The 15,189-nt window shown below is 47.2% G+C and overlaps 1 protein-coding gene across 1 annotated transcript in view; it reads left to right on the top strand.

The window, feature by feature from the left end:
- Nucleotides 1–15,189, top strand: part of LOC126528401 (uncharacterized peptidase C1-like protein F26E4.3) — a 48,014-nt gene that overhangs the window by 2,101 nt on the left and 30,724 nt on the right. Inside the window, exon 2 of the mRNA XM_050176293.3 lies at nt 1,103–1,406. Within this exon, the coding sequence (XP_050032250.1) occupies nt 1,115–1,406 (292 nt within the window). The 5' untranslated portion in view covers nt 1,103–1,114. The remainder of the gene's footprint in view (nt 1–1,102; nt 1,407–15,189) is intronic.

The raw sequence follows: 15,189 nt of genomic DNA, 5'->3' as shown, positions 1-15,189 counted from the left end.
TGGTCGTTTAACCACGCGTCCTAAACGAGGACCGACTACAGCTGTGGCACCACTGTCGGCTTCTTAAGGAGCTCCAGCAATATTGTGCGTTCGCACCCGTTCGCTTCAAGAAAGCCGCGCCACAGAACTTCGCTAGGTAGAGTATCGAAGCTGCGACCTTGTTCTTCGACAAGTGTACGTGCTAAGGAAAAGCGTTACGTTCCGTACTCATGGTGGTACTAGCCTTGAAAAGAAAAAGGAGGTTATTGTCGGGAGTACGTAATTGGTGAATTACGCGTTCCATTCGAGTTATCGAGGTTCGGAAGGTGACCAAAATCAGTCGCGATGAGGCTCCTGATGCCAGTCGTGAGATGTCGCCATAGGACTTAAAGAGAATGGAAGGTAACTATAGGGACAACAGAGCGGTGCAGTGAAGTTGTACGCGTTGACTTATAAAATAATATCAAGTAATATGAGCAATTACTTCAATTCTTCCACTAGGAGGGCGCACACGCTTTCATTAGGATGCTTTGATACGCCGCAGGTCAAGCTGTTCGTATATCTTTAAAGGACTGTGCCGATCACTCTCGGTCAGACACCGAAAAAACAATAGTGCACAATCTTGAATGCTCTTCACGATGGCGTAATACAAACCGTAGCCGTCATACATGTGATATTATTAACAGAAAATGAAAAAAAAATGGTTCGTTTTATACGTTACATGTACAATATGCCATCCGCATGTTGGTGGTTGACTTGTTTATTTTTTTTTTTGCATTTTTATTCTTTCCCGTAATTTTGACGATGAATATAGAGCGTTATATGCCACTAGCTTTCCTACTGTCGCAGGAAATGCAGTCGAATTTCTTAGCCGCTGGGGTCTATCTTTAATGTTTGGGTTAGCGGGTCCTTCGGTGGCCTATTTCTTTCCACAACCTCGCCACAACACCGTACAACCGTGGTCGATAAAAAAGGTCTCGCCTTGTGTTGAGAAATAAACGGTCGTCTGCGGCTTCAGTTAGAGCAAAAAAAAAAAAGGTGATAGTAAACCACTCTGTACCCGGTTAACTCGACACGAGCTATAAGCGCAACAGTTCGTCGAACAACTCTGCTTTCGCGACAGGTCGGAGCCATCATGTCTTCTAGAAGAACGACGCGGCCCGTCATTCCGCTCTGCCCCTGGGTCCTGCTTTGGTGTCTCGTGGCCTCCGCAGCGGCCATTGACCCCGACCTGGTGGGCGACTACTGTGCCGCCCGTAGGGATCCCTGCTGTCGTGGCCGCATGGACGACTGCTCGGTTCCCATTCTGGGGACGCTCTGCTACTGCGACGTCTTCTGCGAGCGGCCAGGCAACGGAGACTGCTGCCCCGACTACCCGAGGGTGTGCAAGGGCATCGTCGAGCCCCCACCACCACTGGTCCTCCTCGGTGAGTTACGTGCACACGCATGCGTGGGGAAATCTGTCGAGATAGATAGATAGATAGATAGATAGATAGATAGATAGATAGATAGATAGATAGATAGATAGATAGATAGATAGATAGATAGATAGATAGATAGATAGATAGATAGATAGATAGATAGATAGATAGATTTAAGGCACATATTTGACAGTGACTGAGTATACAGTGAACTAAGTAATAGCCTACCATTATGTAACAAATTCAAAGCACTAACTTCGCCACGACATAGCAAGAGTAGTTCATGAAAGAGAAATAAAAATACAGGTAAGAAGGCTCAAATAAAGATGTCAATATGTAAAGAAATGTGCCTCCTAAGTTTGTTTCCAGCGCGCGAAGGGTAGGAGCTCGTACGTGTGGGTAAATATATACGAAAACATTTACATGCTTCAACAGACGACACGTGGAATCGTAGGGAATACAGGAACGCATCACAGAAATCGCACCGCGTAACACGTCACGCAAGAAGTTCAGATCATATGGGAGACTCCTGTCGCTGACTGGTGGCGTTCTGCTAGCTGAGCATGAGGTCGTGTGTTCGATTCCCTGCTGTTGCGGCAGTCTACTTGAAAAAAGAAAGCGGGGAATTAAAAGAACACTGACGCAACAAGCACTGAATGCTCGTCAACAAACGCCATGTGGTCAAAGTTATTCTGTAGTTTTCCATTAAACGATGTCTGTCATTAACCTTGCGTTTTTCTTGTGCTTTCTGTGTGGCGGGGGAAATCAAACCCAGTCGATCAACAAAATCAATCCAGGTCGTCTGCACGAGGTCGTTACACAGCGCTAATATGTACCACACAACAGTGCGCTTAAGCAACTTGTTGTCGTGTCGTGGTAGTTCTTCAACCGGCGACTTTATTTCCAGTTATCAGGCCTTACTGAATGAGAAGAATTGCGGAGCTGCCGCACGTGATGGGCATTAAACAGCTGTCACCCTACAGGGTGGCCCTTTTGAAAGGAACCACGCGACTGCGTGGCCTGTGCTCTGCGGAGGTAAAGCCCCTCTGCTGGATGGATGGATGTTATGAGAGTCCCCTTTGGAACGAGGCGATGGGTTGCGCCATCAAGCTCTTGCTACTATACTGCGTTATGTCCTACCTAGGTTAAAAAAGAAAAACGAAAGAAAAAGAAAACGCACGGTGAATTCCCATAACCAAATTTTCTGACCCCCTGTTGTGAACTTTGTTTTTGTACGTGTCCGTTTTTTGTCGTTTCTCTACTTCCACCAATCTTCCAGTCGCCTCTTACTGATCTCTGCTGCGGACATGTTTACTTTCCCGCTGCTTTTGCCGAACCCAAGGGTTTCAAGAAGGCCAGTGGTGCCTAAATCGACCGCTGGGCAGATATCTTCACATTCCAACAAAACATGCTCCATCGTTCCCCTAACTTTACCGCAGCAAGAACATGCTTCTTCTTCCTTCTTATATCTCACTTTATAGTTGCGTGTTCTAAGGCGTCGTGTTATTGCTTCGAAAAGTAATGAGCTTCCCTTTGAGTTATCGCAAATTGTTTCTTTCCTGATTTCGTTTTTTCCTGGTAAGTAGTTGCTCATGGCAGGTTTCTTTTCCATTGCCGCTACCCATGAGATTATTTCAGCCTCTGTGACTGTCCGCTTGACGTTCTTTGTTGCTGTGTTGCCCGCCCCACAGGCCGCATACTTGCTGGTAAGCTTCCTAGTTCTTTTCTTTCACTGTGAATCAATGTTTTTCCAGTACAAATACCTCAACACTCTCTTAGCCCATTTAGTTTCTTCGATATTCCTCAGTCGTTCTTCACAATCACTTTTACTGCGAGTGTCCCCCACTTCAAAACTAGTCCAGCCCATATCACCCTGCACAGCTTCATTTGTACTGTTCCTGTGAGCGCCCAATGCGAGGCGTCCCACTGACCTTTGGTTGCCATGGATGAATGGATGGATGGATGGATGAGCGTCACCTTTGGAACGAGGCGGCGTGTTGCGCTACCGAGCTCTAGCTATTATAATGCTTAATGTCCTACCTAGGCTGAAAAAAAAAGAAAAAGGAAAAAAAAAACACGATGAATTCTTATAACCATATTTTCTGACCCCCCTATTGTGAACTTTGTTTTTGTAAGTCTCCGTTTTTTTGTCGTTTCCCTACTTTTCTTCCGCCAATCTGGTCTTCCACCAGGTAGTATTTTCGTATTGGCCATCAAGACTGCTTAGAGCGCCAGCAAATGGCAGCAGCGGGAAGTACGTTCGCTTTGGCGTTATCTAGTAGCGGCCAGAATAACCAGACCTACACTAAAATAATTTACACCCTAAAAAGTGAAAAAGGGTGTAAATGTGTCTAAAACTCCCACCCTTAGGGTGTCCGTTATATAGACAACACCCTAAGGGTGTGAGTTATAGACACACTTACACCCTTTTTCACTTTTGAGGGTGCAAATTATTGTACAGTGTAGCTGATAGGCAAGCGCCAATAGACAATCGGCAAGCACTGTAACCGAAGCCTTCAGTACTATACCTTCTACGTGTCGTTCCGTGTCACAATACAGGCCCACAGTAATTCTCCACTATATCTATCCCTGCTATAGCCACCAACGCGCGGCGCAGTGCGCAGACTGAACAACCGTCGCTTGTTCAAACGCAAAGCAGTCGTTCACAGGCCAAAATTAATTCAAACCGATCATTGCTGTCACGCCGTCCGAGCACAGTATTGTGGGGCCTAACTATCAGAAACTGCACGGCGGGTTATTGGGCATGCCGTAGTCGAGATCCCAGGATTACTTCGCTTCAGCGTTCGTTACCGTTTACCCAAAAGCACGGTGCACACGATTGGTTTTACAATCCGGTCCCAGCGACACGCAACCACCGCGCCCACGAGTCGAACCCGCGACGTCCCTTCTCAGCAGCACAAGGCCATCGGTCACTGGAGCAGCCCGGGTCGGACGTATACGCACCCCGCCGCTGCTATTACGAAGGAGTCGCTTTCCCAAAAAGGACCAACGGCCGGATTAACCAGGCAGGGCTAACCGCAAGCTAGGAACGCTGCGCCAATAGCGGGACGGAACGCGCAGTGTGGTCCGAGAGCTCCTGGACGGTGCCCACAGGTCGCTATACCGGACGTCGAGAGCGGGGCAAGCAAGGGAACGTTTGCTTTGGCCGACACGGAAGAAGCGCTCGAGGAGAGCTCGCTGAAGGAACGGTGGAGGACCAACAGATCGCGATAACACTTGGCAGGCATCGCGCCTCGATAGCAGTGTTTGCCAGGAGCACGGCACGATAATGCGCCGTGGAAATGCCGCACGCTCGCCCGGTAGCCCCTTCTGAGGATTCGCTCGTTCAGTGGTTGCCCGAAGAATTGTGGAGATGAGCATACGGCGTCTCCTCTGCTGGAGTGACGTCGCGATCTTTAGTTTGTCATCGACGGAAGGATAGTTTTTTTCCTATCTTACGCGACTATGAGTACCTGCAGGCATGTAGCTTTCTGCGCTAATTACTACCAGCCCACGCACGATGGCCGCTTCGGAGAAAGCGGACAACTCGTGTCTGTTTGTTCACAAACGTTCTAGCCGTATGCTTGGAGACCAGTGTCGTGGGCGTCCCCGTACTAGCGGTAGTTTTTCTCGTTTTCTCCGTGCTCTAATCGGTGATTCTTATTGTGTAATAAAGTGTAATGTGTGTAAATGATAATCGTATCCCGCCGATGTCTTAGGCCAACGCAAACAGTGCATATGCGCCTCTCCTTTACAGTGCTCTTAAATGTAAACCAAAGGCTTCCATCGCCGCCAAAGTCTGCGACGCCTTTTCTTTGAGCGCCGCAGTCACAATGCGCAGTTTCCTTGCGGCCTTCCCAATCGGAATGACCGCGACCCTCAAGCGACTTTCGTGAAGCGGCGTGTAATAGCACGTCTTCACGTCATCACGGCACTCCGTATAGAGAAATTACGCTTCACTTCGCTACGTTAAGTGCCGAAGTCGCTGCGATGCATATAATCAACCCCTAGAGGTATATAAGCCGCGGTCACGTTTCTTAAAATAAACCAGACATCCGGCACCCACCAGATCAATATTTTGACCCCTCTCCTGTTGGCGACGTGAAAAAAAAAAAAAAAAAAGAAAGAAAGAAGAAAGCGATAAGCAAACTGCCATGTCTAGGTAGAGCGGTTCTGAGGCCGCCGGCCTTGACTCCAGACGACTGGTGACGTCTGAATGCAGTAGCAGACCGACTTCCCCTTCCTACGTCGCACGAGCCCGCAATCAAACAGCGCCGGGTCAGTGTGCCACCACACTTGAGGCTTATCGAGCTCTTCTCACCCAGAGCACAAAGAACCCGTACACATGTGATCAAAGACGCCGACGAAGATGAACTATATACGAACCACGGCGATGTTGGACGCACGCGGAGCACTCCAGCCAAGCTCGCGCCATGTGCGCAGTCGAAGCGCAACACAGCAAGGTTCAAAGCACTCGATACACGCGCGGGTCAGGTAGTAAGCCTACGTGCGCCGCCGTGCGGTGGTCGAGAACCGATTCAGTGTTTAGTGGAAGTGCTTCGTCACCATGCTATCTCCTGCCTCTGGTCGGTCAACTAAGCTGAGAGAGCGTAAAGATGACTTATGCAAGCTTTACGGGCACTGTGCGTGTTCCATTGCCTCTTGAGACAGCTATTCAGATTGGTTTTTAGTGGTCGCTGCAGATTAAAAATTGCATTTTTGTTTTGTCCGTTCTCAAGGGCTGACACATACATACATACATACATACATACATACATACATACATACATACATACATACATACATACATACATACATACATACATACATACATACATACATACATAAAGAACTAACGTTAAAAATTTTTTAATTCCATATATTATTTAACCATTAAAAAAAACAAGTTATCAAATCCTTGGTAATCGATATGACTCCAAAAACTTCTGCATTGCGGGTGTTGGTCACCAAGGGCACAAAACCATGCCTTCAAGCAATCTTTGTTGTTGTGAGGATGGCTTCCTGTTGGGCCCCCTTTCACCAACGTCTCCTCTGTAATAGTTCATCGTTTAGGCACAGATAGTCAGGTGCTTACATGTTAGGAATGACGCAGTGTACAAATTTTTCAGAAAACCACTTTGCATCATTTAGGTCATGTGTGTATTCGTAGAGTCTTACTGGAAGATGTGTGGTAGTCCCCGTCACGAAACACAATACACGTTTTGCCGCTACCTCCAGTACTTCAATATATGCAGCATGCACTGTCAGATTGGAGCCGGGCATGAATTAGAAGGTAGCTGGCCCATGCCGTCGTCCAACTTATCCACGCTGAGGACGTTGATGAAGGGAAGGACTGCTTCTCATCGAGAACGAGGAATATGGGTTTATTTACAATATTTAAATCAGTCTAACATGACTGTTTGAGAAAGTACATCAGTCTCACATGACTGTTTGAGAAAGTACATCAGTCTAACATGACTGCTTGAGAGAGAGAGTCTCAGTCCAACATGACTGCTTAAGAGAAGTGCGTCCAGCATCCGCACAACAGCAGTTTTTAAACACTCGGTCCTCCCGCGATACAAGGCGACGCGAACGTTCGTTTGGTGATCGTAAACTAGCCACCTCTCCGCAGGACGGTCTACACGCACAAAAGCACACACGTTCGAAGGTCCGGAACCGACGTCAGAGGGGCCCCGTAGAACTCGGAGCCGTTCCGGGTAGCGCGATGGGGAGTTTGGGACCAATAGTTGGCCCACCGAACTCATTCCGTCACAAAGTCGATTTAGTCACGCTGTGGCTAGAAGTTGGCGGCGACGCTCCCGGTATTTTGCCGTCATAGTCGTAAGTGGGTGGCAATCTTGCACTGCAGCTCGCCGTTCTTAAGAGCGCCGGGATGTTGCCGCTTATAGTCGTAAGTGGGTGGCAATCTTGCACTGCAGCTCGCCGTTCTTAAGAGCGCCGGGATGTTGCCGCTTATAGTCGTAAGTGGGTGGTAATCTTGCACTGCAGCTCGCCGTTCTTAACAGCGCCGGGATGTTGCCGCCTATAGTCGTAAGTGGGTGGCAAACTTGCACTGCAGATGGCCGTTCTTAACAGCACCTACTCTGAGGCCATCAGGGGTACATCAGGGTTATGTATGACGCGGTCCTCATAGCTGCCAATTCTCAAGACCACGGTAGGAAATGATAGCATGGCTTTCATAGCATTGGAAAAATCTGTAGGGATGGAAAAAAAAATCTAATGCAAATGTTGGAATGTGTATGAAGTGAAGATTAAGTATAGTTGTAAATAAATGTTTAGGTGCACGTTAAAGAACCCCAGGTGGTCGAAATTTCCGGAGACCTCCACTACGGCGTGCCTCATAATCAGAAAGTGGTTTTGGCACGTAAAACCCCATAATTAAAAAAAAAGAAAGCTGTAAATAAATGTTTTTCAACTCCTGGCGCTGCATACAATCTTGTTTACTGTCATCGCATGCAGCGAGTGATCTCATGGAACGTTTATGTTTATCGACCACGTAGGTCGCAACTTTAGTGTCATGTAACTTTTTATTTAAGCACTGCATTGTTCACAAGCTGTGCTGAAATGCAAGCACCAAATCAAGTGGATGCACAGTGCGAGACACATTACGCAGCAATGTCACAAGGACGAAGGCGACGCATAACACTCGTTGACGAAGGAATGGTGATGACAAATGTATGCGTAGAAATGTACGAGAAATATCGGGCAACACCTACGGATTTCGTACATATTGTGCCGCAGTGGGACATGCACATTCTGGTGGGTCGCCTCGCTGCAATCCCAAATGTTGGTCACGCCATTTATGCGTATGATATCACGATCTGGGCACCGGGCGGATCGCTAGCCATGCTCGAACACTCGTTACAGAGCGCGTTGGAGGCTACTGAAGGCTTTCTTTCAAACACGGGCCTTGAACTCTCCCCCGCTAAATCAGAGCTATTGTTACACCGCCAGTCCAGACAGGGGGTCAGAAACCTTGCGCCTCTGGAAACTCTGCCGATAGAAATTCGAGCTAAAAATGGGCATCCTATACCGAGGATGGACTCGGTGAAAATTGTAGGTCTCCTCATTAATGCCAAGGGCTGTAACTCGACGGCCCTCAACAGGCTCACTGGACAGGCTAGTAATGTCCTAAGACTTGTAGCCCGCGTCTCAAATCGAAGAGGCGGTCTCAAAGAGGACAATTTGCTCAGAGCCTATCAAGCATTCTTCCTGAGTCATGTTATCTACATCGCACCGTACCTTAATTGGGGTAAAGCGGAAAAGGCCAAGCTCGACTCCCTAATCAGAACCGGCCTCAAGCGCGTGCTCGGCTTTCCGCAGTCCACAAGCACTGAGAAGCTGCTGGAGCTAGGACTCCATAACACCATCGATGACCTAATAGAAGCTCACACAGCGGGTCAAATAATGAGACTTTCATCCACTAAACCAGGGATCAAGATCTTAGAAGAAGAGGGAATTCAACCAAGACATGAACCGGCGACCAAAGTTAGCTTGATCCGGGAAACCAGAAATCGCATCATGGTTGAGCCCGTTCCGCGAAACATCCACCCAGTGCATAACGAGGGTAGGAGATTGGCGAGAGCCAAGTCCATCCTTAAAAAGATAAATCAGAAGAAACTAGATGCCCTCTTTGTCGATGCTGCCAGATATGACAGTGGGGATAAGTTCGCTGTCTCGGTGGTAGACGCGGCAGGCAACCTGGTCAATGCAGCCTCTGTTTATACGAAGTTTGCCCATGTGGCGGAGGAAGCGGCGATCGCTCTGGCTTTTCACAGCTCAAAAGTTCCCGCTATCATCTTCTCGGACTCGCGCACGGCGGTTAGATCATACTCGTCCGCTCTCGTATCTGAACAGGCGAACAGTATTTTGCTTAAAGCACTTCAAAAGATTAGGGCGAGCAGTGAGGAATACCACATCTCGTGGTTCCCAGCCCATCTAGATAGCTAAGTTAACCCGCTTGGATGTAATCCTAACGAGCAGGCCCACCGGAGAGCGCGTGATTTCACGTACCGCGCTGTCGCGGGTAGCCAGGCTCGTAACGAGGTCAACATCCACAAAGATCCATTATGTACTTTCCATGAAATTGTTTCCCATTATCGACTGGGCAGGAGGACATTTCCACCCCCTCATCCTAAATTGAACAAACGTCAGGCTAGCACACTCAGACTTCTGCAAACCCGTTCGTATCCCTCTCCTCGGTCTCTTAACAGGATAGATCCTGCCCACTCACAGTCGTGCCCCAAATGTGGTCATGACTCATGCTCTTTTGAACACATGCTCTGGCTGTGCCCAGCCCTTAACGCCTCTCCACCCATCACGAAAGAACAATGGCAGGAATCGCTCAAGAGCAGCAATCTCCACATGCAACTCCAGGCTGTCCAGAGGGCCCACGACATTGCGGCGGAGCTTCATCTCCCGGTCCCATCGTGGGTGGCGCCACCGACTTGATCTTCGGGAGCCTTCGGTTTTAGCTCCCCAAGATCTCAGTCCCTCAGGACTCAAATAAAGTTCTTGTCATGTCATGTCTTGGCCAAGAGCACGCACACCCCTAGTGGCACATACTGAATGGCTAAGTAAAAAAAAAAAAGTAAAGCATATCAATCAATCTGTGAAATATCCGTCACCATTACTTAACACGCAATAGAGATATCCGTAAAGCCGATATATATATATATATATATATATATATATATATATATATATATATATATATATATATATATATATATATGTATATATATATATATATATATGTTCAGTTTTTATGTAGTAATATTAGAGGAACAGGGTTGGCCAAGGATGGACACATGCGTAGGGCTAGATCAAAGTGCGCAGTGTCTAAATCAAAGAAATCAAGGAATTCGTTAATCAAATTTCACCATTCCGTCAACAGATCGGCTTGCTTTAATTAGAACCGCCTGTGAGCCGACGTTACATATTCAGGTTTTATGCAGGAACACACTTTTTTTTTTGATTACGCGGATGAGAGTGCTGTGTATGTGGTCAGAATACAAGGGGTACTTTTATATAACCTATGATTCACAAATGGATTCGGTGAGCGACCGACCCAGCAGACAGGCAGCCACACCAAACCCGGGAAAGCGGTCAAATAAAGCTTCGCCTCACAAAAAAAAAAAAAAAAAAAAAACATTTGTCGTGCTATATTTCTCTCATCCACCACCCCCATAAATCAAACTTTCTTCGTCAGAAAAGAAGTAAAGCATATCGTGTTCCTCGGGAGCGAGCGCCTAGGAGAAATGATGTGCACGATTCTTCGTCATCTTCTCTGGTAAACACGTTACCCTATAGTTTAGCAGGGCTTGCAGCCGGATGTGTTCGGAAATCACACGCCTCCTGGTGTTGCTCTCAACTCCAATTTCTTTCGCAACTGTCATTAACTGGTATACTGTGGTCGTCATCGATGGTCAATCGTCATCGATATTGCATTTGATCGGCAATATCCGCTACTTGCTTGTTTGGAACTACTTTATTTTCCCCTTTGGGTAAATGAAGTTACGCGCCTTTTGTGAAGAGCAGCTCTTTTCTTTTCATCCTTGAAAACAAATACATTTTCCACACCCTGGAAAGCTGCAGTTTCCGAATCTTTGTTGTCAACGCCAAGTGTGCCGATAAAAAGAATGCATTTACTTTTGCTGCGTGAAATTGGAGACTGTAACCTTATTGCGAATACTAGACAGACGAAATACAAAGGCCATAGAAGGCAATACAGGAGTAACATACGAATGTGCGCCTCTAAGGGAAGATATGGAGCTGCGTTCACCCGTGCTCAAATGATACATGTAACAGGGGGGCAGCGTAACAGTATACCCTGCCCAATTCTAAGAATTATATCACCAAAAGTCACCGCGACGGCATTACGAGAGCTGAAAAAGCAGGTTAATCAATGGAGAGTTTTAGAATACGGTACCCAGCAACGCCCTAGCGTTAAGGGGCGCGGATTCCAGTGTGAGCCCTTCGCGCTCTTTTTGTTCTCGCTACGCGTACCCTTGCCACGCCCTGTGGTTTTGCGTCATACAGAGTTTTGGGCGTCCACATCTAAAGCTCTCTAATGTCACGTGTCAGCAGCGGCACTGTGGCGCTACAGCACTGAACAGTCACGCCTTTTAGGAATAGTGCTTATACTTAAATTGACTATTTGGCGAAAATATCGAAACCTTTTTAGCATACAGTAAAGAGCAACGTTAACCTGATAACGTTAACCTGATAACGTTAACCTGATAATAATAATTAACTCCATACACTATGAGAAAATCAGCTGAGTTTAGGAAATTTCGTCCCATGAAAAATTGGCAGTGAAAGAGAGAGATAAAATGCAAGCAAAGACAGGAAGAATAAGGTTGGCACTCTACCCAAACATATCACGAACCTACGAGAAAAATAACCTACAATTAAGGGGATGCTTCGTGGGATATATATCAAACGGGGCGAACGTCAAATCTTTCTACCAGCAATCAAAGAAAGTTATGTATCCATTCATACTTACCTGGCCCCTGCCCCCGCAGGACGTGGATTTCAAACGACGTGAGCACAGCTGTGCTTGGAAACCACCGGCAGGTTTGTAGAACGCCGCACAAGACGCTAAATTTGGACCAGGTTTTGCGTCCTCGCTTTTATTAAAGTACTCGCGCGACGGGTTAATATTAGAAACTCAAAGGGCGACATTGATCATAGCTTTGGTTCATCAACGCCTTTGCATCCGATATGAACTCGTAAGCAGGGTAAACTTACGGAAGGAACATGACCGCTAGGAAACAGGAAACGGTCTTGCAGCTTTATTTAGTTTTTTTTTTTCCGGAAATTGCCGAATTCAACTCGCAGACGACAGTTTAGGTAAACACAACAACGCGAGGCAGAGAACATGGCTTTTTGATGCGTGGCTGCGAGCGCTGTGGCAGCGACTCGAGTGAAAGAAGCCCATACGGAGCGGGGCATTCACTCCGTGGAACTGGCTGAGGTCAGCGCGTTGTGTCGAAGCGAGGGAGCGGGGAGGGGCACGGCGAGGCGACGCAGTAGTAAATAGCCTACAAGGCTGCACAGGGTCTGAGACGGAGGGAAGGTCTCGAATGTAACAAACTTAAATGCGCGAAAACTGCGAGTGTCACATCAAAAAAAAAAAAAAAATCGCGAGGGAGGGGAGGTTGTAATTCAAGCAATCTAAAGCCCGAAGGACGCCACGTGAAGAAGGGGGCATGTGTACACATAGATATCGCTACCTCTCAATAAGTCTAAGCGATAAATGAGTGCACGCGACGGTGTCACAAGAAAAGAAAGATTACAAAAAAGCCATAGTGCGAGAATCCGCCTGCTCACAGGAGAAGAGCAGAAAAATTTTTTTTTTCTTTCTTGAAAGGCGCTGCAGCCCGAAGGTCAAGAGCCCGTGAATAGACTGCATGAACGCACCGGGATCGAAAGCTGGAAATCGAGCGTAAAGTGTGGGGTCTCACACGCACATTTAGCCACAAGTCACGAGCCGGTGCAATCTCAAAAGCGGTTCCAGAGAAAGAAGTCCGAGGGCTAATAAGAACGGGTCCAAACGCACGTCAGAGGAACGCCGAGATCACGAACAGCAGCTTGACAATATACCGGAAAAGGAAAGTGTGTAATCAGTGAGCAGAACAGCTCTTTATACATTTAAAAGCAGATATCCTTGCCAGGGCAGATGTGTTCACCTACATGGTTCTCTGCAAAGCAGGAGAAGATGGGGGAGAAAAGCCCGTTAAGAAGGAAGACAGAAGAACGTCACAAAAGGGACAAGTAAATATGCACCTCTTCATATCTCGACTTAACTTTTGAGTCCGACGTGTCCGAATGTTAGACTCCGAGTCGCCACCTTGATTTCCCTGCGCTACAGTGAATTACATCGATGTCATAAGTCTAGTAATTCAGAAATCTACGGTGTGCAGGAAACTCGCTATATTAATAGAGATTATGAAAATACCTTTGAGTCAGTAGAGACACCAGCAGTCATTGTGTTATCAGGGAGTAAGAGAAGCATAACGTGAATATCTTTGCGAATATCGATCTATAGAGATTTTACAGCTACGTTAATTAATTCTACACAAGAATAGCGGAAAAATACCTATCAAGAATGGCGTCAGGCAAAGAGACACAATCTCTCCATTGCTATTCACTGCATGCTTAGAGGTATTTAAACTACTAGAATGGGAAGAATTAGGAGCGATAATAAAGGACGAATATCCCAACAACTTTCTGTTTGCAGATTACATTTTCATGTTCTGCAACGCTGGGAACAGACTGCAACAAGTGATTGAGGATCTTAGCTGAGAAAGTGTAAGAGTAAATTCTGGGGTTTTACGGGCCGAAACCACGGTCCCATTACGAGGAATGCCGTAATGGGGGACTGCGGGTTAGTCTTCACCGGCTGGGGTTCTTTAACGTGCACCCAATGCGCGATAGAAGGATGTTTTTAGCAATTCGTTGCCATCGAAATGCGGCCACTGCGGCTGGTATTTCATCCCGCGCCATTAGCAGCGAAACACCAAAGCCACTACGCCACCGCGTCGGGTAAAGTGTAAGAGCAGGGTTGAAGACTATTATGCAGAGACAAAGATAATATTCGATAGCCTAGCAACAGAACAAGAATTATTGATCATCACTAAGACCCTAGAATCTGTGCAAGAGTATGCTTATCTAGGCCAGTTAATCACAGGGGACCCTGACAACGAGACAAAGATTTTCAGCAGAATTGATCTATGGAACGAATGTTTTAGTTATGGGATGTCTCTTTGGACTAATACGAGTAATTTGGAAGCGAAGGAAGTGTGTCGGGAGTGGAAGGTGCGATGCGTATAGCAGTATCCACACAAGAGGCGCAGAAGCCCAGATAAGACCCAGAGCGACGGTCCCCTAGGGCGCCCGCGGGTCGGGTCCACTCCTCGTAGCTCGGTGTGTTCTCCTGGCGAAGGCGCTTTCTCGACGACGCCTCGTGCACCAGGCCGTGGCCTCCGAGATCCACCACGGCGCGCGCGGGGGTAAATCTCGGAGGCCATGATCAGTCATCCCCACATCTGCTGCTTCGCGACGGGTGGCAGTGGTTGTTTGCAGACGGGGCAGGCGTGGCAACTGTTGGGGGCACCCGTGCACGTCATCGTCGAATAATAAAAATGAGTCGGAGCGCATACGGCAGGCGTTACTCAGCTTACCGCTGTCGTCGAAAAGCGTACAACGATAGCCTTCTGCCTAAGATAACATATGGTGCAAGAACTTGGAGGTTAACAATTAAGCTTGGGAATACGTTGAGATTGAGCGAAAAACGATGGGCATGAAGTTAAGAAACGGGAGAATAGCGGTGTGAATCAGCGAGAGAAAGGGGGTAGCCGTTATCCCAGTTTTCATTAAGAGGGAAAAAAATCGAGCCGGGCAGGCCACGTAATGCGTAAGGCAGATAACCGGTGGACCATTAGATCGAAGGAGTAAGATGTGCGACAGCGGCGGCCGAATGATTGCCGCGTGCAGCGTTTGTCCAATAAAAAAAGAATACTCTCGTGCTGAGTTCCTGCTTTTGCGGCTCCGAATTATATTATGGATCATATGTGTGAATATTTAGCAGAGACTGGATCAGCGCTCGTAAAGGGCAAAAAAATGTACTTAAAATGTATTCCAGATAATACTGTAAAACACTTCACTTTCGCGCTGCCTTCACGTATCCGAATTTCGAGAAGGTAAATATTGCGAAATTTAGGGGAATTTCGCTTTGAGGAAGAAATATAGACACTACGATGAA

Source organism: Dermacentor andersoni, chromosome 9, assembly GCF_023375885.2.
Source record: "Dermacentor andersoni chromosome 9, qqDerAnde1_hic_scaffold, whole genome shotgun sequence".
Classification (NCBI taxonomy): domain Eukaryota; kingdom Metazoa; phylum Arthropoda; class Arachnida; order Ixodida; family Ixodidae; genus Dermacentor; species Dermacentor andersoni.
This window is presented reverse-complemented; position numbering and strand designations above follow the sequence as displayed.